This window comes from Moschus berezovskii, chromosome 20 (genome assembly GCF_049115385.1).
Source record: "Moschus berezovskii isolate FMDL1 chromosome 20, NW_MosBer_1.0, whole genome shotgun sequence".
Taxonomy (NCBI): Eukaryota; Metazoa; Chordata; class Mammalia; order Artiodactyla; family Moschidae; genus Moschus; species Moschus berezovskii.
In genome coordinates this window covers 65,323,176-65,346,877 of record NC_142479.1, presented here as the reverse complement: position 1 = coordinate 65,346,877, position 23,702 = coordinate 65,323,176, and the positions used below count along the sequence as shown (strand labels likewise).

General features: G+C 43.9%; 1 protein-coding gene across 7 annotated transcripts in view; it reads left to right on the top strand.

Moving 5' to 3' along the window:
• The window catches only part of TNRC6C (trinucleotide repeat containing adaptor 6C), a 118,355-nt gene that overhangs the window by 39,007 nt on the left and 55,646 nt on the right, over positions 1-23,702 (top strand). For 6 of the 7 annotated variants that reach the window (XM_055408479.2, XM_088829294.1, XM_088829295.1 and 3 more), the window contains 2 exons: positions 3,193-3,292; positions 4,178-4,199. In XM_055408479.2, the coding sequence (XP_055264454.2) occupies positions 3,230-3,292; positions 4,178-4,199 (85 nt within the window). In that variant the 5' untranslated portion in view covers positions 3,193-3,229. The remainder of the gene's footprint in view (positions 1-3,192; positions 3,293-4,177; positions 4,200-23,702) is intronic. The other variant, XM_088829296.1, reaches the window with a different exon arrangement.

The following is a 23,702-nucleotide window of genomic DNA, read 5'->3' as shown; positions in this document are numbered from 1 at the left end:
CCTTTTTAAAAAGGTAGCTCTACTTGCCTACCTTATTAAGTTTAATATCAGAAGGTAATTGAAGGCTTTCATTATGCTGTAGATTAAGAAAGCATGCACAGGTGGGGCAGCTGTAGGGTAAGGGAGTTAGAGAAGGCGAGGTTCAGAAAAAGACTGGCACTTGACAGGAACAGATCACCTTCAATGAGGCGAGAAGGGGCAGCGGTCAGATTGGTGGGCTGCTGCACTAACCCAGGAGAAGAGTAGTATATATAGGCTGTGTGTGGAGAGCTACTGTCTTAAGGGGGCCTGTTCTTCTCCAGGGTTGTTTGAGTAGTTATCTCTTAAACGGCTGGGACAAGGAATCCTGGAGCTCAGCCAGAGGCTGGACCGGCTGGGAGCTGGGCATAATCAACCTTGATGTCCATTTTTTTTCCCCCTTTGGTGAGAGGGTTCTTTGTTTTGCATAGAATGGTGGGGAGGACCTGGAGGGGAGTTTTAACTCCAGGCTATTTTGAGCTGTGTAACTTTCCTTCAGCAGCCATGACATTCCTAGTTTTTATTTGTTCCCTTTTTCCCTAGACGTGTGGCAACAGTGTGGTGATTACAGCACCAGTGCATCATTCATGGAGCTTGACTGTGCTTTGTAATATTTAAACACAGGTTTCTTAGTGTCTCTTCACCTTTTAACATGAAAAGATTCCTAGAAGGTATTACCTTGGATAATGAACATTTCCCAAGTTTGAGAAATGTACTGACCTCCTTCTAAAAGTTGTTTCTCAACCTTGGCTGGTCATTGGAGTCATCTGGAAGCTTTTAAAACTCCTGATGTCTGAGTTCTGTTCCCTGATCTCACTGAAAACAGTTGCAACCTTGTCATTGGAAGTTTGTGGAGGGTGGGGGTGGGGTGTGGTGGGTGGGGAGGGGTGTCGTTCTGTGAAGAAAATTGCTTTTTTTTTTTTTTGCTACCCTGGGTTTTCATTAGCTCATAGGCTTAGTTGCCCCTTAGCAAGTAGGATCTTAGTTCCCCTTCCCCACCAGGGATCGAACCTACAGCCCTTGCCTTAAGGAGGCAAGTTCTTAACCACTGGACCACCAGGGAAGTCTGCTTCCTGGGTGGTTCTCATGAGAGGCCAAGAACCACTGTTTTAAAGGAAGACTAATCTCTTAGGTGGGCTTCCCTGGTGGCTTAGTGGTAAAGAATCTGCCTGCAGAAATGCAGGATCCAGTATTCTTGCTCAGGAAATCCCATGAACAGAGGAGCCTGGCGGGCTGCAGTACATGGGGTCACAAACAGTTGAACACAACTGAGCACAACAAGGACGCTCTCTTAGGTACCCCACACACACCATCAAGTTGATTTAAATTATTTTCCTTATGATGATACTCAAATATATACAGACTGACGCTAGGATGAGATCCCCTACGCGTGCGGTACTTGTAAGCACATTTACAAGTTAAAAACAAACTTCAAAATTAAGAAATTAAAGCGCAGTGATGGGCGGATAGCGGTGTTGTACTGAGGCTTTTGTGTGTGTTGTTCCTTCTCCTTATTCTGTTGCACCCTCCTTCCCTCTTGTGTGAGTCCGGGCCCAGTGAGGGGATGTTTATTATAATTAAATTGTGCAGGCTAAGTCTCTTCAGTCACGTCCAACTCTTTGCAGCCCCATGGACTGTAGCCCGCCAGCCTCCTCTGTCCACAGGATTCTCCAGGCAAGAACACTGGAGTGGGATGCCATGCCCTACCTCCAGGGAATCTTCCTGACCCAGGAATCGAACCCACGTCTCCTGCTGCTCCTGCATTGCAGGCAGATACCTTACCACTGAGCCAGTAGGGGAAGCCCAATTAAACTGAGAGGAACTCTAGAAAACCATGTGCTAGCTAGGGCTGAGGGAGAGGGCCTGAGGAAGGCCCAGTTGGAGGGGGCCCCTCCCCGAGCCTGGGGCTCATCCACTGAAGAAGCAGTAGTGCAACCAACCCCCTGGATGGCAAAATGGTTCCCTGCATTGCCCAGGTCAGCCAGTGGGCAGTTGGTGGTCACAGGAAGCGCTCTTCCACCCAGGGAGAGCCGCCGCCAGTAGCCCATCACACGGGTACACAGGAGTGGGGGGCCCTGGTGGCAGCCTTCCTGATGTGAGCTGCTGCTGATGGCCAGGCATGCCGGTGCACAGACAAAAGGGGCAGTGTCAGTGCCACAGGCACAGAGCATGTGGCATCCCCGTCAGGAGGGCCACGGCCGCATCATGGGGAGAAGACCAGAGAGACCAGTGTGGGAGTGTGGCAACAAGCAGCAGGAGGCCCACAGGGTGTGTGCTGACAGGGTCACTGGAAGCCGACTCTGGATCACACCAGAGCTGCAGAGTTGCAAGGAGACTGCCTCTTCTCCCTCCGTGGCCAGAGTCCTCCCCAGGGGTCCTCCGAGCCACGTGCTGACCTCACAGCGGGCCGGGCCCTGCACTGGGAAGCTTCTGCATGGCACTCAACAGGGAAGAAGGGCTTAAGGGAACACGTCCATCATTGCATGGCATGTGCTGGAGGGTGAATCTGGAGCTGACAGGTGGTGAGTTGATAACCGACAACAGCCCACCCCGTGCCAGCCACACTTCTGTGATGTTAAGCTGTAGCTCATAAGCCGCCTGACTCTTCAGGAGTTACTTGGTGCTGTGTTCAGTGTACCCTTCCAGCAGCTCCCCATGCTGTGTAGGGAGCTCTGTTTAAAAAACAATTGGTTTGTCGAACAAACAAGGTGTGCTCAAGAATCAGCTCCAAAGACTCTGACTTGGTTGTTCTAGAGTGGGACCAAGGAGTCTGCACTTTTAATCCGGAAAGTGTGATGATGATGGTCCCTGAGACAGAAATACTGGTCTGGGCTGGACTGTAGGGACTATGTTTTTTTCTCCATCTTGTCCTCTAATGCCTGGTACACTGCCTGATAGAAGGTTGGTGTTCAACAGATGTGGGCCGAGTGAATGACCGCCACCAGTGGCCGTGCGCTCTGGTACTTACAGAGAAGTGGAGCCCTGGAGTGGGGCAGGGGGGGTGACCGTCCATATCTAACGCCTCTTCTCAAAATAGCCATCTTCGTACCATGTGTGGAACTTGGCTTGACTTGCAACTTTTGGCAGCTGATGTTTATTTTTTTATTTTTTTATTTTAAATCATTGATTTAAAGTGGACGTTAGGCTAATACCACTTTTCTTTATTTTTAATAGGGAGAAAGAACAGGAAACACAGAAAGAGGAACATTTGATGGAAGAAAAGAAAAAGAAAAAGCAGGAAGAAAAGAAAAAGAAGGAAGGTGCTCAGAAAAAGGTTTGGCTAGAGTCCCTCATCCATTGTTTGCGTAGGCGCTCCGTGTCTCACTGCGGTATCCTAGCCATTGCATTACTGAGGTTCAGTTTAATACTTTTGAAATTCGGGATGCTCAATGGAGAAGCAAATGGCAACCCACTCCAGTATTCTTGCCTGGAGAATCCCAGGGATGGGGAGCCTGGTGGGCTGTTGTCTCTGGGGTCACACAGGGTTGGACACGACGGACGCGACTGAGCAGCCACAGCAGCAGCATGCTGGATCTGGAGTGCTGGTGACATAGATAAAGGGTGGCAACCACAAAATGTCTTTTAAAAGAACTCTTGGAGCTGTGTTTTGAAGGATTTTGTGTTTACTTTTAGCCACTGGTAGTAAAGAATGTCCATGCTATTTTATTTGAACTGTCTAGAACAACCATGTGTAAGGCCCATTTAACTGATTTTGTTAGAAAAGCTAGAAATAACATTTGCAGCTTTGGCAAGTGTTCTTGTACGATTTCTACTAGTAAATATTACAATTTAAAGTCCTACTGTAAGTCTTACTATCAGGCTTGAATTTTAGGGCATTTAATGTACAAATTACGCTGTTTACTTTATTCTTGCCTGATTTAATGTATCTTACAGTTAAAAAACTGTTTATATTTTAGTCTGTATTAAAATATAGAGCTTAAATGAGTTTCCGGATAGATTGTTTTGCCTTTGGGTCAATATTGGCGCATAATAGCATATAGACAATTATACATTTTTTCCCAGTAATAAATTTTAATTAAGCAACTGGGCAAAAACTTGTTTTTAAAGTTTCTAATATTAAAGTCTGCTTATACACTTTCATATGAATGTGTACATTCTACACAGTATTCCTAAAGAGTTTCTGATTTTTTTTTTCCAGGCTGCTGATCAAAAAACCAAAGGTGAGTTTACTTTATTTTGGCAGTACCAAAGTTTATGATGATGACTTTTTTAAAAATTGGTGGTTAAACACAAAGAATCTAACCCTGCCTTTGAATCTGTTTTTTACAATTCACTGTGAAACTCCTCACTTATCACTGGTTTTACATCTGCATTTAGTTAGCATATGCTTAATCTGAAATGCCTACAGAATGTTATATTAGGGAACACGTGTCTGTTTCAGTTACGGCTTCCTAAGGGTATATGCCCAGTAATGGGGTTGGGTCGTGTGGTAGTTTTATCCCTAGTTTTTTTAAGGACTCTCCGTACTCTTCTCCATAGTGTCTGTATCAGTTTGCATTCCCACCAACAGTGCAAGAGGATTCCCTTTTCTCCATACCTTCTCCAGCTTTTATTGTTTGTAGATATTTTGATGATGACCATTCTGAAGGGTGTGAAGTGATACCTCATTGTAGTTTTGATTTGCATTTCCCTCATAATGAGATGTTGAGCATTGAAATACACACATTACCGTGTGTAAAATTTGGAAATTTACTGTTTGATACCTGGTGCTCTGTGACAGCCTAGAGGGGTGGGATGGAGTAGGAGATGGGAGGGAAGTTCAAGAGGGAGGGGACATACACATGTCCCCTTAGGGTGAGTATGTTCCCTGTGGGTGACTATGGCTGAGCATGTTGATACAGGGCAGAAACCAACACCATATTGTAAAGCAATTATCCTCCAATTAAAAGTAAAGAATTTTTAAAAAATATATTAGCTTTCTAAATAATACTTTGATTTTCCTATTGATTTGATTTCCACCAATCAAGGATTAAGCCGATAATGTTGATCCAGTTTGGATAAGAACAACCAAAGGATACTGAATTTCTTTAAAGCTTCTACTTCTCTTTGCCAACTATTACAATAAAAAGAGATATATTCTTTCTGTATTCTTCTCTCTTTGCTTACTAATGTGTGAAAGGTTTCCTCTTTATTCTCCAAACCCGGAATTGGCATTGGTTGTCCTAACGGGTGTAAGCAGGAACGTGTGTGGCTCTCGCAGTGCGTGGGGCGTCTCTGCCCTGTGCTGGCAGGCCCACAGAATGGGAGCCGTGCTTGGCACCTCCTTGCTTGGTGCGTGACGTGCTTGGGGCCTGTGCAGTGCTGGGGACGCATGCAGGACTCGGCAGTCGCTCTGTCTGACTGGGGCGGGCGCTTCATCTCTTTAAGCCTCAGGCATTTCACACTTACCATGGGGAGGGCGAGGGGCGGGTTTTCACACCTAGCAGAGCTGTCCTGAGATCCACAGGGCTAGGGCTTGGTGCCTGGCACGGAGCCCATGCTTCCTAGAGGTTGGCTGTGGTTAATTGTAAGTTGCTGTTTCTGTTGGACCGTCACATGTAATTGTAGGTGCAGACACATGCTCCACTTTTGCCTGGCACTTGTAGTTTTCCAAGTAGAGTTTACATCGTCTCATTTGAACTTCATGATCGGACAGGGCAGGTGTTAGTTGACAATGAAGAAACCGTGGCCAACAGTGCCACTTGATGTGGCTTGCTCTTGGCCGCCACTTAGCACGAGGACAGGCCTCGAGGGAGCCTCGGAGCTCTCACTGCAGAGCCATGGTAAGAGATGGATTTTGTGTAAATGAGCATTTAAAGACAGCATTGTTTTCAAAAAGGACGTTTTGTCTCTCAGGCTCTCAGCGGTTGTGTGAATTTACAAAACACTGGTCAGAAGCTCCCAAAAGGCTGCGGGTTCTGAAACCGTGATCTTGAAAAAGAAATAATGGTTTCTTATGATTTAAAATGCAAAATTATTGCTCTGAATTATCCATTTCCTTTTTTTTTTTTAACATTTTGAGAAGTTTTTACAACTTGATTCAGTGCCAGCTGAGTGTTCTGTTGTCACTATAATTGTTTTCTCTTGAAATAGTAACAAATTGCTTATGATTGTACAGTGATCATGAATTACATTGTCCCGCCACTTTGCACAGAGTTATTATTTTCTATTACTGTTCTGATGAGTATTTTCATTGCTGACTCCAAACCCTACTGGGTTTTTATCTTCTCCTTTTATCCTCTCTAAAATACTGCTCCTTTGGGTACAATTCATCAGTAACTGTACTAACTATAACCAGCCTCAGAACAGAACATAATGATTATTAACATCCTTCTAAACAACAGGGGGAAAAATGCTTTTTTGAATTATAAATAACAGTGCTGCTAGGTAATTCATTAATAAATATTAGCAGCGCCAAGGTCTAAATTTTTCTCATGATCTCCATTATTACTGGTTCCACTCAAAATTAACTGCCTAAAAAAATTAATAAATTAACTGCCTGCAAGGTGGTGGCTCTGACTTTCCAACTGGACCTGTGTGTCAGATAACACAGGCTGGGCTTGTCCAAGTGTTGAAATACACTATGCGAATAGTACGGTTGCCCACAGAGCGTAGACCTGCTTTGCTAGTCGTCTGGCATTTTCCTGTCTTTCCCCTTCTCTGGAGTCTGTAGCCAGAGGGGTGCCCTCGTTTGCCTTCGGCCCTCTCACGCCCCAGCTGCTTGGAGGCCTGAGACTGCGCCCTCACCAGCGCCTGCTCTGAGACACACCCCGTCCGTGAATTAGTTCCAGCATGGTTGGCGCTGCCTGCTGTGTCCACACGAGTAAACTGAGGCTCTGAGAGTTTGCCCAGTGCCCCCAAGACTGTAGAACTGGTCAGTGGCAGGGCTGACATGCCCAGAATCTTCCTGAACTTGCAGCATCCAGGAAGGCCACACAGCAGACATTTCATCCAGCATCGGCTGTATGTCAGTACCCACCATGCTCCAGAACAGTTCAGTATCAGAAAGGGATGCTCCGAGCTCCTGAGTAGCAGGGCGGGGTCAGTCCTGCCTCTGCTTCCAGAGGCGGGTCTCCGACCTCCTGGCCAGATGTGATGGCCTCCACTACAGAGTCATCAGAAGTCAGAGAATGCTGCTGTCACCACACAGCAGCACCCAGAAGGGCCAGGGCCAAGTTACTGGATGTAGGAAAGAGTTTAACAATTATGAGTGAGTCCAGAAGTTAACTACTCTTAGGCGAGAGGCTTCAGTTATAAATAAGGTGATATAATACAGTGAGTCAGTTAGCATAGTAGAAGTTTGAGTTGATTTTATGTTGATATTTGCTCAAACGGGACCATATCAGTTAGTAAGTGCCATGCTCTGTGACATGTGATATTGCACGTGGCATAAACAGTAGTGTTAGCAGAGCAGTGCCTCCGCTATTTAGCATCATGTTTGACTTAACTTTCTCAGTAACTGAAACTTAACCTCTTTAAGTTTATATTTATTTTAAACATTTTCAGAGAACTCTTTATTTTATATGTTATACATGTACCTATATAATCAGTTCAGTTCAGTTGCTCAGTCGTGACCAACTCTTTGCGACTCCATGGACTGCAGCACGCCAGGCTTCCCTGTCCATCACCAATTCCCAATGCTTGCTCAAACTCATGTCCATTGAGTCAGTGATGCAATCCAACCATCTCATCCTCTGTCACCCCCTTCTCCTCCTGCCTTCAATCTTTCCCAGCATCAGGGTCTTTTCCAATAAGTCAGTCCTTCATATCAGGTAGCCAGAGTTTTGGAGTTTCAGCATCAGCCCTTCCAGTGAATATTCAGGACTGATTTCCTTTAGGATGGACTGGTTCTCCTTGCAGTCCAAGGGACTCTCAAGAGTCTTCTCAAAAACCATAGTTTAAAAGCGTCAATTCTTCGGTGCTCAGTTTTCTTTATAGTCCAGCTCTCAAGTTCATACATGACTACTGGAATAACCATAGCTTTTACTAGACGGACCTTTGTTGGCAAAGTAACGACTCTGCTTTTTAATATACTGACTAGGTTGGTCATAGATTTTCTTCTAAGAAGCAAGCGTCTTTTAATTTCATGGCTGCAGTCACCATCTGCAGTGATTTTGGAGCCCCCGAAATAAAGTCTCTGACTGTTTCCATTGTTTCCTCATCTATTTGCCATGAAGTGATGGGACCGGATGACATGGTCTTAGTTTTCTGAATGTTGAGTTTTAAGCCAACTTTTTCACTCTCCTCTTTCACTTTCATCAAGAGGCTCTTTAGTTCTTCTTCACGTTCTGCCATAAGGGTGGTGTCATCTGCATATCTGAGGTTATTGATATTTCTCCCAGCAATCTTGAATCCAGCTTGTGCTTCTTCCAGCCCTTTGCATATAAGTTCAATAAGCAGGGTGACAATATACAGCCTTGACATACTCCTTTCCTGATTTGGCACCAGTCAAATGTTCCACGTCCAGTTCTAACAGTTGCTTCTTGCCTGAATACAGGTTTCTCAGGAGGCAGGTCAGGTGGTCTGGTATTCCCATTTCTTTTTTTTTTTTTTATTTCTAAAAAAGAATTTTATTAAAAAAGCACAAATGCAAAGAAATGAACAGAGGAAAATTTATGCGTCGAACCTGGACTGGTCACTTATGATAATATACATGCTACAATGCCGTTCTCCCCAATCATCCCACCTTCACCCTCTCCCACAGAGTCCCAAAGACTGTTCTAAATGCCTATGTCTCTTTTGCAGTCTCTTATACAGGGTTTAGGTTACCATTTTTCTAAATTCCATATATATGCGTTAATATACGGTATTGATGTTCTTCTTTCTGGCTTACTTCACTCTGTATAATTGGCTCCAATTTCATCCACCTCATTAAAACTGATTCAAATGCATTCTTTTTGATGGCTGAGAAATACTCCATTGTGTATATGTACCAAAGCTTTCTTATCCATTCATCTGCAGATGGACATCTAGGTTGCTTCCATGTCCTGGCTATTATAAACAGTGCTGCAGTGAACATTGGAGTACATGTGTCTCTTTCAATTCTGGTTTCCTCGGTATGTATGCCCAGGAGTGCGATCGCTGGATCATATGGCAGTTCTATTTCCAGTTTTCTGAGGAATCTCCACACTGTTCTCCATAGTGGCTGTACCAGTTTGCATTCCCACCAACAGTGTAAGAGGGTTCCCTTCTCTCCACACCCTCTCCAGCACTTATTGCATGTAGACTTTTGGATAGCAGCCATTCTGACTGGTGTGAAATGGTATCTCATTGTGGTTTTGATTTGCATTTCTCTGATGATGTGCCGACCAAGGTCCGTCTAGTCAAGGCAATGGTTTTTCCCGTGGTCATGTATGGATGTGAGAGTTGGACTGTGAAGAAAGCTGATCGCCGAAGAATCGATGCTTTTGAACTGTGGTGTTGGAGAAGACTCTTGAGAGTCCCTTATACTGCAAGGAGATCCAACCAGTCCATTCTAAAGGAGATCAATCCTGGATGTTCATTGGAGGGACTGATGCTAAAGCTGAAACTCCAATACTTTGGCCACCTCATGAGACGAGTTGACTCACTGGAAAAGACTCTGATGCTGGGAAAGGTTGGGGGCGGGAGGAGAAGGGGACGACGGAGAATGAGATGGCTGGATGGCATCACCGACTCTGTGGACATGAGTTTGAGTGTACTCCGGGAGTTGGTGATGGACAGGGAGGCCTGGCGTGCTGTGATTCATGGGGTCGCGGAGAGTCGGACACGACTGAGCGACTGAACTGAACTGAACTGAACTGATGATGAGGGATGTTGAGCATTTTTTCATGTGTTTATTAGCCATCTTTATGTCTTCTTTGGAGAAATATCTGTTTAGTTCTTTGGCCCATTTTTTGATTGGGTCACTTAGTTTTCTGGAATTAAGCTGCAGGAGCTGCTTGTATAATTTGGAGATTAATCCTTTATCCTTATCATTTCTTTAAGAATTTTCACAGTTTGTTGTGTTCCACACAGTCAAAGGCTTTGTCATAATTAATAAAGCAGAAGTAGATGTTTTTCTGGAACTCTCTTGCTTTTCCTGTGATCCAGTGGATGTTGGCAGTTTGATCTCTGGTTCTTCTGCCTTTTCTAAATCCAGCTTGAACATCTGGAAGTTCACGGTCATGTACTATTGGAGCCTGGCTTGGAGGATTTTGAGCATCACTTTGCTAGCATGTGAGATGAGTGCAGTTGTGCAGTAGTTTAAACATTCTTTGGCATTGCCTTTGGGATTGGAATGGAAACTGACCTTTTCCAGTCCTATGGCCACTGCTCAGTTTTCCGAATTTGCTAGCGTATTGAGTGCAGCACTTTAACAGCATCATCTTTTAGGATTTGAAATCGCTCAACTGAAATTCCAACACCTCCAGTAGCTTTGTTCATCCTGATGCTTCCTAAGGCCCACTTGAGTTCAGACTCCAGGACATCTGGCTCTAGGTGAGTGGTCACACCATTGTGCTTATCTGAGTCGTGAAGATCTTTTGTGTAGTTCTTCTGTGTATTCTTGCCACTTCTTAATATCTTCAGCTTCTGTTAGTTCCATACCATTTCTGTCCTACATTGTGCCCATCTTCGCATGAAATACTCCCTTGGTGTCTCTAATTTTCTCGAAGAGATCTCTTGTCTTTCCCATTCTATTGTGTTCCTCTATTTATTTGCATTGATCACTGAGGAAGGCTTTCTTACTTCTCCTTGCTGTTCTTTGAAACTCTGCATTGAAATGGGTATAATCTTTCCTTTTTTCCCTTGCCTTTAGCCTCTCTTCTTTTCTCAGCAATTTGTAAGGCCTCCTCAGACAACCATTTTGCTTTTTTGCATTTCTTTTTCTTGGGGATGGTGTTGATCGCTGTCTCCTGTACAATGTCACTAACCTCCATCCATAGTTCTTCAGGCACTCTGTCAGGTCTAATCCCTTGAATCTATTTGTCACTTCCACTGTATAATCGTAAGGGATTTGATTTGGGTCATACCTGAATGGTCTAGTGGTTTTCCCTACTTTCTTCAATTTAAGTCTGAATTTGGCATTATACCTTTCTGCTTTCTCCTAGAGAGTAGCCTGATCCATTCTAGATAGATCAGTCTTCATTATAGCTTTAATTATGCTTTAAAAGTTTTTTTATATCATGCTATAACCATTGAACTTGAATTATGAATCTTCATTTAAAAGATAAATGAAGAACGGAATCTCACTGGAAGTTTTTTCATTTGCTAAATCTAATATATAGCGTGCTGCTTCTCCTCCCCTACTCCCGTCTGGAAACTTGGTGCTTAGAAATTCTGCTTTACAAGATTATAAATAAAACTTTGTCTCTGTTTTTCCAAATCCTGATTAGCAATGTCTTTGTTAAGGTCATTTTCTTTTTACAATTCAGGCATGCGAGTGGGTTCAGAGGAAACACCATGCTGCGAGCATTGGCTCCCCGCATCCACTCTGGTGTCTCTGCCTGGTTCAGCTCTGGAGCTCTTTATGCAAATAGTGGGCTCACCCTCCCCTTTCCTTGGTTCCCTCCTCCTCTGTCCCCCTGAGTGCCCTGTAGAAATCTGGCCCTGTTTCTGTGACTGGGATTCTCTTCCTCTAGTGCTTTCTAGTCTTCGGTGGTGGCAGTTTTTAATCATCCTTTCCTTGTTTCTTCTTGTGATGAAAAATGTAAGTAATAGTAGTATATTCTCGTTGTTTCTAAAAAGAAGTTAAAGTTCACATGAAGCCCCTCCGTGTTGAGATATCTAGCTGTTCACATTTTGTTGACCTTCCTTTAAAGCATCTCTCTATATATACATAAATGTGCATTTTATATGGACTCTGCTGCTTCCCCTGATTAAACGCTTCCCTGTCTCCTGCCCCTCAAGGAGCTGCACTGAACAACTTGAAAACCTCTGTATAAGTCTGTTCAGAAACAAAGCAGTCCTTTGTAAATTCTGCTAAATATTGCCTTTGCATTGGTAACCAATGAAAAAGCCAGCTGAATACCATGCCTTAGTGAGACCCTGGATGTTCTCAAGGGCTTCCCTGGTGGCTCAGAGGTTAAAGCGTCTGCCTGCAATGTGGGAGACCTGGGTTCGATCCCTGGGTCAGGAAGATCCCCTGGAGAAGGAAATGGCAACCCACTCTAGTATTCTTGCCTGGAGACATAGTTGGAGAAGGGGAATCAGATATAATCCTGTTTTTGTTTGTTTGTTTATCGTCCTGTTTTGAAACACCATTAACTTGTGCCTTATATCCTTGCTGTAGAGTAGCTAATGTCTAAGTTTTGGACAGTTTATAATGGGTTTTGCTTCAGTAATCATTAATCTCTTCTTTATTTGAGGCACTGCCCTTAATTTAGGCAGAGAAAATAATAGCTTTATGATGTGATGACCTTATGAGCCTAAATTTTCTTATTGTCTTCTGGGTTTTTTCATGGATTTAAAGGGTTTGTTTTTTTTTAAGGATTAACTATAATTATACTCATAAATGCGAAGTGAATTTAATTTAGTGGTTTTGGCCAGATTTTCTCAAGTTCATAAAATAGAAAGATAAGGTTTCATACAAAAAGTTCAAAGTTAATTATATCGTGTATAAAAGCGAATATCTTGATGACCCAACACGGCCCAAACTCCGCATGTTTAATGATTCATGGTTTTGAGTCATATACTTTTAAAAATTCACACGTTTTAATTAGTTTCCTAATCTTGCTCAAAAGGACTATAAGTTTTGCAGTCGGGTATTTGACTTCACTGTGCATTCAGTTTCTAATTGTTAATTTTAAGCAAACTTTTATATGCTTTTGTTAACTTAAATCAATTGAAAGTGTATTCTTTCAGTGCCTTATGTTTTGGTTTTTTTTTTTTTGGTTGCACCACGAGGCTAGTGGGATTTTGGTTCCCGGACCAGAGACTGAACCTGCACTCTCAGCAGTTAAAGCACAGAGGCCTAACCACTGGACTGCCAGGGAATTCCCTAAACACATATTTATAAATTCCTTTCATTCAACATGAATGAAATGTGGTGAGAACTGAGGTTTAAAGTATGCCTTCTGATTTCATAGGCAGATATGGGTAAAAAGAAACAGAAATGAACCCAAATTTCTGCACCTCGCCAATTAGGGGGCACCTTTTTTTTTTAGCTGAGGCAGTTTATTACCATTTGCTCAGTGTTTCAGGGGTCTCAACACAATAACCAGCAGTTAGTATTCATAAAGCAGCAGATCTGTGTTTTCCTGAGTTAATAACATTGGCCAAATTCCTTGAATTTACATGTGTTCACGTTCACATCCACATAACCAAAGCAGATCCCACTTTGAGTATATGAATTACTCTTAAAAGCAGCATCTGAAAGTCTAGTCAGCATGATATTTTCTATAAAATATGGCATTTGATTTGCCTATCTACAAAATTAATAAAATCTTAGAGCTTGAAGGATCCTTAGAGATTATCCAAGTCCTGTGTTAAATGGAAAATGAGATTCAAAGAGTTGAAATGATTTGTACAAGTTTTGACAGCTAGTTAGTAACAAAACTAGAACTAGAATCTTCACCTTCTGGTTGTCAATTATATGTTTTTCTCCATATGAAGGGCCTGGAGAGGTAGATATTGTGTGTCTATCATCAGTACTATATCAGTTAAAAAATAACTTAGGACATTTTCAAACAAGGCTGGAAGAAATTCCTAAGAGATTTGTTATGTGAGGGATCTTTATGGGACAATGTCTTACAGGATTTTTAACATTAGCTTTGTCATTCTTCATCTGTGTTGTTCTATGTTTAAAGGAATTATTTAATTTTACTATTAAATTCCTAGGGAAAGGAAGATATAATAAATGCATGAACATTTTTTCCATGGGAACAAAGGCAAATGTATTAAACTGTGGTATTTTTCCCTGAATATGTAGGGAATTTAAAGAGATAAAAATTATTGGGAAAAAAAACTAAGGGATTTTACATATATATACACACACACATGCACACACATGTATACTTTCTTGATCAAATTTTAGAAGAAAGGAGGTAAACCCAGTGATAATTTATGTAATTTTACAATCCCTTTAACTGCATCTTCTGCGTAGGCCTCAGGTGACATGAAAGTCCACATCTCTGTTTAGTATAGCTTCCCTGACACATTAAACATAAAAGACAGTCTCCAGGCATAAAGTTATCATTTATAGCTCTAAGGGAAGCTTGCAGTCTGCTTTCTGAGAAGTAATTTGTTTACCCAGATTGCCTTCTTTTTTTTTTTTTTTTTTGCAAGAGCTTTATTGGGTTATAGTTGACACACAGTAGGCTGCATGTATTTGAAGAGAGCAGTTTAATAAATATTGGCTTGTGCACACCTGTGAAACCATTCCCGAAATCAAGATAGCATCCATCATCCCTGAAAGTACCCCTGTGCCCTTTCCCAACCCACCTCTCCTTCCTCTCTCATCAGTCTCTGGGCAGACACGGGTCTACTTTCTGTCACTACGGAAGGTTTCCTAGACTGTTACAGAAACAGATTCATAGCACGTGCACCCTTGGCTGCTTTCACTCAGCCTAGTCGCGTGATTGCCGTCCCCGTTACTGTATCGGGAGGTCATTCCCTTCTATTGCTGAGTAGTATCCAGAGTTTGATTTTCAGTCTCTCTATCCGTTCATCTGTTCATGGACATTTGGGTTGTTTTCAGTTTTAGCCATGATAAAATAAAGCGCCTGTGCACATTGACGTGCAGGTCTCTGTATGAATGAGTGTCCTTTCACTTTCCTTTGGTACACGCCTGGGAGCAGAATGGCTGGATCTTCTGGTAGATGGGTGTTTCACTTTTCAAGAAACCGCAGAACTTTTCCACAGTGATAGTCTCATTTCACAGTTCTTTGAATCTTCATCAACACTTGGAAAGTCAGTCTTCACAATTTTAGCCTTTCTGATGGATGTGGTATCTCTTTGTGGTTTTGATTTGCATTTCCCTAATGGCTAAAGCTGAAACTCCAATACTTTGGCCACCTCATGCGACAAGTTGACTCACTGGAAAAGACTCTGATGCTGGGAAGGATTGGGGGGCGGGAGGAGAAGGGGACAACAGAGAATGAGATAGATGGCTGGATGGCATCACCGACTTGATGGACATGAGTTTGAGTGAACTCCGGGAGTTGGTGATGGACAGGGAGGCCTGGCGTGCTGTGATTCATGGGGTCACAAAGAGTCGGACACGACTGAACTGAACTGAACTGAATGGCTAATGATGTTGGACATTACCTTTATGTGCCTTTTTGCCATCTGTGTATCTTCTTTGGTGAACATATATTCTGATATTTTGCCGCTACTTTCTGAGTTACTTGTTTTTGACTCTAGATTGGTTTATAGTATTAAGTTGGGCTCTGGAGCTGGGCAGAGAGTACCATCAGTGCAGCTGAGTTTTCTGCATTCCTAAGTCATTTCCCCTTTTTTCTGTGTGTTCAGTTATTTACCTGATAGTTCTGTCAGTAAATATGCACTTCCAGTATGATCACATTTTACTCAGCTTTTGACATACCTACTAAAGATTGCATTAATAAATGATCTAAATATGAGTCACATTATATTACCTAGAGTTGTCAAGTTAGTCCACTAATTAATTTGATAGTTTATAAGTACCTAGCAGACAGCAGAGCTAAGGTCTCTGTTCTCAAATAAAAATACTAATGGTAGGCGTTAGCTACATAAGCAGTGGATATAAGCGAGTGAGTGCAGTAAAATGTTCTGGGTGTTGGGTTTTATTTATCCCCCATCTTCTACCTGAAGATGTTAAGTTACATTCATTTGATCATCTTTTCATCCAGTGTTTATGTTTCTATAGGAAAAGATAATCTTTACGGTTATCTTACTAAAAACAAATGAGAAAACTGGGCGGAAGGCCAGCGCTGATTGAGAGTGAGACCAGTGCCTGCTGGAGCTGGACCACTCCCTGCCTGGTCCCTAGCTTAGCTGTGGACACCAGTATGAGGTGGGGTGCTTGTCTCAGCCATCCCGAGCCTGTCAGTCAGGCACGAGCCTGTACGGCCGAGAGAGAGCACTGGAGAGTTTTTAAGTGGGAAGAATCAAAGGACCGAACAGACTGAAGGCCGCAGGGCCTGGGAGCCATCAGCCAGGAGAGGAGAGGTGGTATATGGGGCCGAAAGTGGTCGGTGAGGACCAGGACATGGTAGGGGGGCGTTCCTTTTCCCTAGAGCAGTCTGGAGGCTTCTCAAAGCAGTCAGTGTGGTCCCCTGCCTTCTCTGACTCCGTGTTGGAGTAGTTAACTGGGGCTCCCTCTTCAGGCAGGTTGTAGGAGTCTGCACTTGGAGGGAGAAAAGCAACTCAAGTTTATTGCTATTCCATGATTTATTTATTTTATTGAAGAAGAGTTGATCTGGTGTTTCAAGTGTACAGCAAAGTGGTTGAGTTATACATGTTTTTTTCTTTTTCAGATGATTGTCCATTATAGGTTATTACAAGATACTGAATATAGTTCCCTGTGCTATACAGTAGGACCCTGTTGTTTATCCGTTTTATACATAGTAGTTTGTGTATGCTAATCCCAAACTCCTAATTTATCTCCCCCTCAGCCCCCTTTCCTCTTTGATAGCCATAAGTTTGTTTGCTATGTCTGTGAGTCTGTTTCTGTTTTGTGAATAAATTCATTCCCACAATTTACTAATTTATTAAAACACATGCACACAACCCTCTTGCACAAGGCAGTATGCACATCCTGGGAGAACACAGGTGAGACATAATCCCACGGAAACCTCTGCTTTATGAGATTTCAGATTCACTGTTTGTTCCTAGAGCTTGTTCTGCTTGGGATGATTCCGTGTGGAGAGAGAGGAGGTCAGACTCGGAAGCTTGTACACTCCCCAGACTTCTTTCCCCTTCGTGTCTGTCCTGTGTGTCGCTTCTTTGAGAATTGTTTCTAGCGATGGTCCGTATTAAGCTTATAGAAAAGCCAGGAGGTAGTCCAGTGGTTGAGAATCCGCCTGCCAGTGCAGGGGAAACAGGTTCCACCCCTGATCTGAGAAGAGTCCACATGCCTCGGGGCAGCTAACCCTGTGCACCACGGCTACTGAGCCTGTGCTCTCAAGCCTGAGCGCCTAGAGCCCGTGCTCCACAACAAGAGAAGCCATGGTGATGAGAAGCCCGCACGCCGCACCTCAAGAGTCGCCCCCTGCTCGCCACAAATAGAGCCCCTGCGCAGCAACGAAGACTCAGCACAGCCAAAATTAATTAATTAAAAGAAAAGCCAATATGTGCTGATTGCTGTATTGGCTACTTGGCTTTAACAGGCTATTATCAAAGTTTTCTATTTTGATTTTCTGAATCAGCTGACCAGTGTTTAAAAGAACCTAGAAATGTTTGCCTGTATGACTGATAATACATTTTCTCATAGTGGAAGAATCCAAGGACCAAAACATGGTAACCTTTTAATGAAATGATTCTTATTGTTAATAGTCATTATTAAAGTAATTCTGCTGTAACATTTGTATTATCCAGTGTGATATATTATGAGTAGCATTTAATTCAATTTAATACCTTTTAGAGAGGTAACTGTAATACATTAGAATAGAAAATACCTCTGAACAGCATTTCTCATTAGCAGCAGACACTCAGTTAATGCAGTTAGTAGCTAATGAGTTTGTGCTCATTTTGAGTTGGGCTCTAAAGTTGCCATGGTGACAGATCAGCCAGAAGCCATCCACAGAACAAACAGAAGGCCACTGCTCTGTACCCTACCGGGACTGCGACAGACACAGCAGATGGACCCTCGTTGCTCTCGCGGTCTTCAGCGTGCATCTCATTGTTCTCAGGGAACTTCTCACTGCAGTGTTTGTTGCTGTGTAGATTGCAGAAGTGATTGTAATAATGAAAATATTCCTGGGAATCTCTGATTGTTTCAGCACAGGAGAATAGTTCTCTGTCATAGTCTTGTTTGCAAATAGTTAACATACGTATTTCACTAAATTTAAAATTTTAAGAAACTCTGAATCTTTGAGTATATATTCCGAAATGGCTGAAATTAATGTAAGGTTTTCAAATATTTTTCCATTTCTCGTCATTGTGTGGTGTCTGTGCATAAGAGAAATTCTTTGCTTTATCATACAAAAACTTATCTCTCTTAAGTACTAAGATACCATCACTTATAGGTAGAACATAATGGAAATTCCCTGGCGGTCCAGTGATCAGGATTCCAAGCCTTCACTGCCTAGGGTGCCGGTTCAGTCCCTCCTCACTAGAGAACTAAGATCCCATAAGTCGAGCAGCATGGCCAGGGCAGGGGGGAGGTGTGGAATATATATGTATATATAGGGCATACCATGGATTTAATAATGTCTTATTGATGGAGTTGGCGGGTGAATGAGGAAACTATATTAAGTTTATACACCAATTGTAAGATGCATCCAAATTTCAGAAGCAAGATGTGTTGAAATGTGTAGGTTAAAAGGTCCCTCTAGTTAACATTTACCTATGAAAGCTTACTTTTAAACTATACCTCTCTAATCCATTGCATGACTGCTTGTTGGTGTACCTTAGACTAATAGAGGTAGCCTGTGAGACTTTAATCCAGGTGTTAAGTCCCGTTATAGGAAATGCTGTTACAAGGGAACAGTTGGTGAATATCTAGCTCATAGCATATACTGGGGAGAAGGCAGTGGCAACCCGTTCCAGTACTCTTGCCTGGAAAATCCCATGGATGGAGGAACCTGGTAGGCTGCAGTCCATGGGGTCGCACAGAGTTGGACACGACTGAAGCGACTTAGCAGTAGCAGCATATATTGTGATGCTGTCTAGGTGAGTCAAAGATTTAAATGTACTACTTGTTGTGGGGGAGGGGCAGGAATTGTGCTCTTCACCAGAGCTGAATTGAAGGGTATAGAAACCTCTCTAGCTATATTAAGGAGAAATTAGTTTAGGTGCAGAGAATTGGGTGCTTATACAGTCATTGGAGGGAGGGCGTGCCCTAGGCTGGGAGGCAGATATGACTCCCCAGAGGGCCCTCCAGAAGAGCTGCTCCCAGGGGGAAAGGCAGGCGGCCCTCTCAGACTTCAGGCGCACTGTGTCACTGCCGCAGCCCAGCCATCAGGAAGCTACCGCCGAGACAGTGATTGGGAACCGGGACCCCGTGCAAAAGCCTCCACCATCTCCAGGGCATTGCTCACACACGGAGCTGGGACAATGGACAGAGGGCACTCAGGTCACTGCTGGATCCTTGCAGCTGTGAACTGGCCCCTGCTGGCCTGTGGTTGGTGTGCTGGTCGGGGGTGGGGGGTGCACCTTTGATTGCTGCTCTTGTAAGGCTTTTTAAATGCCAGGATGGCTGTTCATTAGCTCCTTACTCTTAAGTTCCTACTCACTCACACTGTATTCTTGGTTGAGCCCGTCTCTCCCCTACTGTAAATCCCCTTGCAGTGGCCCCAACATGACGACCTTGAATCGAGTCTGCTTTACCGTCTTCAGCAAATGTCATTGAACTTTTTCTGTAACATAATATACTTGTGGAGCACTTGCTCTGTGTCCAACACTGTTCTAAAGGGCTCTTTATAGATGTTAATATTCACTCCTCAAAGAACATCTCAGTAAGGTGTTGATTGCTACCCTCACTTCATCCTCCGCCTTCCTGCATTTTACAGACAGCACCACTGAGGGGCAGAGGGTTAAATAGCTCACCCGGGTTCACTGTGGCAGAGCTGAGATTTAAACAGATGGGTCTGCACTCATAGCCACGACACCAAATCTGAAGAGGCGCCACACATGAGAGGGATAAAACCCCAAAGTGTGCATGGCCAGGACCTCCTGGGGGAGGTGACGCGTGCAGCCAGTGAGAGGGAGAGAAGAACCTTTGGTGGGATCAGCGACTTTTTTTCCTTCTTAAGCTGGAGATGGGGTCCATGGAGGTTTGTTGGCTATTTGGTCTCTATGCCTTTTTGTAAGTCTTAATTATTTCCAAATAATTTTTTTTTTTAAACAAAAGAACATCTTGTAGTATGACTTGGGTAGAAAGATGGAAATGCCTCAATGCGCCAGGCGCCCCACCCTCCCCTGCTTTGTTAAGTTTCTGATGAGCAACATAAGGTAGATCCCAGCGGGAGCCCAACCCTCCAGATGTGTAGAATGGGACACAGAGGTGCTGTCGGGCACACCTCCTGACTCTGGGGCCTGTACAGTTGGTTCTTGATCAAGGTCACCTGCTTGTGGAGTTTAAACAACCAGTTGCAGTCACAGCATCCTGGACTCTACATGAGTTTGTAATCAGAGGAGCTGGTCCTCAGAGAACTTCTGCCCGAAACTGGAGGCTCCAGGCTTGTCTGTGCCCTACAAAGTCTACAAAGACTCCACCTGCCTCTCCAGCTTGTCATCCAGGAGCCCTCCCCTGAGTGCTGAACTCCAGCCTCACAAGCCTTGTCTCAGGCCCTCAAGGCACGGAAGCGTTTTCCCATTTCAAGATCTTCCCATGTCTGGTCCAGGCTGGTTGGGAGTGAGCTTGCAGGACAAGCTCCCCTGGCCCAGCTTAGCGGTCACTTCCTCAGAGGAACTTTCTCTGAGTCCCTAACCCAAGTGGGGTTCTTTCGTCCCACCTGTTTATCATGCGTGTGGCAGCTCGTAGCTGTTTACTTGTGGAATCATTTTTAAGTTAGTACCTTACAGGAACTATATCTATTTTCCTCAATGCACTCAGTGCATGGCACAAAATAGGCGCTCATTAAATATTTCCTAAATAAGTAAATTCAGAGAGGATAAATGAGGATACTGACACCTGTGGGGGTAAAACTGATAGCAGACAACAGGAGAAAAGTCAGCTTTAGCCCCGCTTACCCTGCCCAGCTTTCCTCATTTTTCACAGCACTTAGCACCTTCTGGTGACCACTTACCTTAATAGGCATCTTGTTCATCAGTTTTCTCCCCCTGCTAAGATGTGAACAAAGGACCTGGGGAGGTGGGAGTCCACCTTTTGTGTCCACTGGAAGGTCCCAGCACATGGGACTGGGCTCTGGAAAGCCTTCGTGTGTGTAAATGCATGAGTAGCTTTGGTCTCAGTACCTAGAGTCCCAGTAAGAGACTGAGAGAAGGATTTGGAAAAGGCAGGGAAAGCTTGAAACAGGGTAAGGGGGCTTTGGGCAGACTATACTAGATTACAAGAGGAATGTTAGCAGCAGTAGGAGCTTGGCTTTGAATCGCTTAAGTAGGAACAGAAGCTGTCAGCTTTCTGAGCCTACAACTTGAGGCAGTCTGGAAACCAGACTGAAGTTTGGGATGATTCAGTGGTGTGGATAGCATAGTGAAAGGAAGCCGAGGGGGTCTGGGGGGGTCCAGATGGCAGTACTGGCGGCTCAGGCCATGGAAAATGACTAGAGAAGCAGAAGACAGGACTGGGGAGTCCAGAGTGGAATAAAAGTTAAGCATGCTGGGTCAGAAGGGCAGTGCCTTCTGCCTTGGTCTCGTGGAGATGGCAGAGTATAGTGCCAAAGCTTAGTCCCCCAGGGCATTCAAGGGACAGTCTTAACTTCCTGCCTGTACAGTGGCCGGTTGTTTTGGAAAAGCAGTAGTAGGAATTTGTAAACTATTTGGACTCTGGTGTGACAGTATCCTCTGAAATTTTTACCCGAAAGCAGAAAACTGTTTCTTGGAAAGAAAATTTGTTGAAAGGACTTGCTGCCTTATATAAGGATTTACCATCCTGCTTTTTCACCAGCAGGTGTCACCCTCACGTAAAAGAGAAAAGGCGAAGGTTTATTCAAGGAACCAAAACATTGAGCTTGCTGGAAGTTCTTCATTTGCTATATAGTTATTCACTGACTGCCATTCTGATTTTTTTCCCCTAAATAAGACAAATCATTTGTTGCCCATCCATATAAATCAAGCTACAATTCCCCTTGCCTTAATGCATTCTACTGTGAAAATAGTGAGTGTAGGGTGGGCTGGTCTGTGAGACCCTTAGATCTGGGCCTGTTTGAGAAGAGGAACATCAGGATTGCTTCCACACCCTAGCCGTATGTCTTTGGGGAGTGATAGATGGAGAAATTTGGCTCTGAAGAGCATGTGTGGCTAGTCAAAACCTGACTATTTGATTTATCTGTATTATAAGAACAGATCCAGATTTTAAGATTCTCAATCAGTTGAGATTGTTAGTTGCCCGATAGTAGTAGCAACATTTTAAGATTTAAAAACAAATAGGTGAGATTACTTAATATTTTTAATTCAATATATTCAAAAAATTTTATCATTTCAATGCAAGATCAAGATAAAAATCAATGAGACTTTTGTGCAGTGCCTCTTTGAAGTGCATGCGAATGTACCAGCAGCACGTCTCGGTTCACACATCGAGTGCTCAGCAGCAACGTGCTTAGTGGCTGCCATATTAATATGGGCCTTGTAGACTTGGGCCTCGCAGGCTCTGTGTGGGTGAGGGGAGGACGGGTGGTTCCTTAGGCTCCCGTTGCTTCCGAGTCCTTGCCAGTTGTTTCCTCCAGGTTTTGAGTTCGAGTAGGTTTTCTTTGTTTGCAGCCTATGAACAGACCGGAGGGATGGCAGGTGAAAGCACCTTGACTTTGGTAGTCGCTGGCCAGCCAGAGGAGAAATGGGGTCTTGTAACAAGGGCAGGTAGAACTCTCTTTTTTGTTCTACCAGGGGGAGCCGGTGGCAGGGTGGCCGCATCCCTGGGCAGGTTACGGGCTGGAAATGTGCTCTCCCCTGCTCCACACATGAACACGGGGCCTGGATTTCTCTTCTGTGCACTCAGCAATGTCCATTTACTAATCTCTAGAAGAAAAAAAAGTGTGTGTGTGTGTTAGTTGCTCAGTTGTGTCCAATTCTTTGCAACCCCATGGATTGTAGCCTGCCAGGCTCCTTTGTCCATGGAATTATCCAGACAAGAATACCAGAGAGGGTTGCCATTCTCTTCCCCAGGGGATCTTCCCGACCCAGGGATTGAACCTGGATCTCCTGCATTGCAGGCAGATTCTTTATTGTCTGCCCGGAAGAAAAAATATAAATATTTGTAAAACAAAGAATTAATGGAAGACCCAGTCTTTAGCTTTGGGCCTTGCTGTTTGCTCTGGAGAGTGTCATGGGTTGAAGACACACAGTCCCTGAGATGGGACCCAGAGCTTTGGAGGGAGTCATCTGTGTGTCCTGACACCACAGACTGAGATTCCCCAGTATTTCATGTGCCGCCGAGAAAGGGAAGACACGTGCCAGTGAAGTGATTTTAACACTAGAAGAAACGTGAGTCTTACAATCGCTGGCCTTTATTTCTCTGGAGAATAAGGTCAAGTTTATCTTCTGGGGTCAGGAGATAAAGGCATTGTCGCCCGAGAGCGGGAGGTTGTTCAGTGAGTCATCGACAGCAGTAGTGGAGCCGGGCAGCCCAGGAAACCTTAGGCTGGTCCGGGAGCACTGAGGGTGCCCTGAGGTTAGTGCCCAGGAGTTCTCAGTGATTTCAGACTGCATGGCAGTCCAGGCCAGGGTGGAGAGAGTGGACAGTGGCTTCATCCAGAATTGAGGGTTTGCTGTGCAGGGCAACAGAAAAATCATGGGCAGAGGCCTCTTGGATACTGTGTGCAATGGGGTCACAGGATGGACGGTGGGACTCACGGGGGAGATGAGAAATGCAGGCTGATTGCAAGGGATAATAATAGTTTTTATAATGTTACATATATATATAATTTTCTTCAGAATTAAAACATTTATATAAAAATTCATGGACA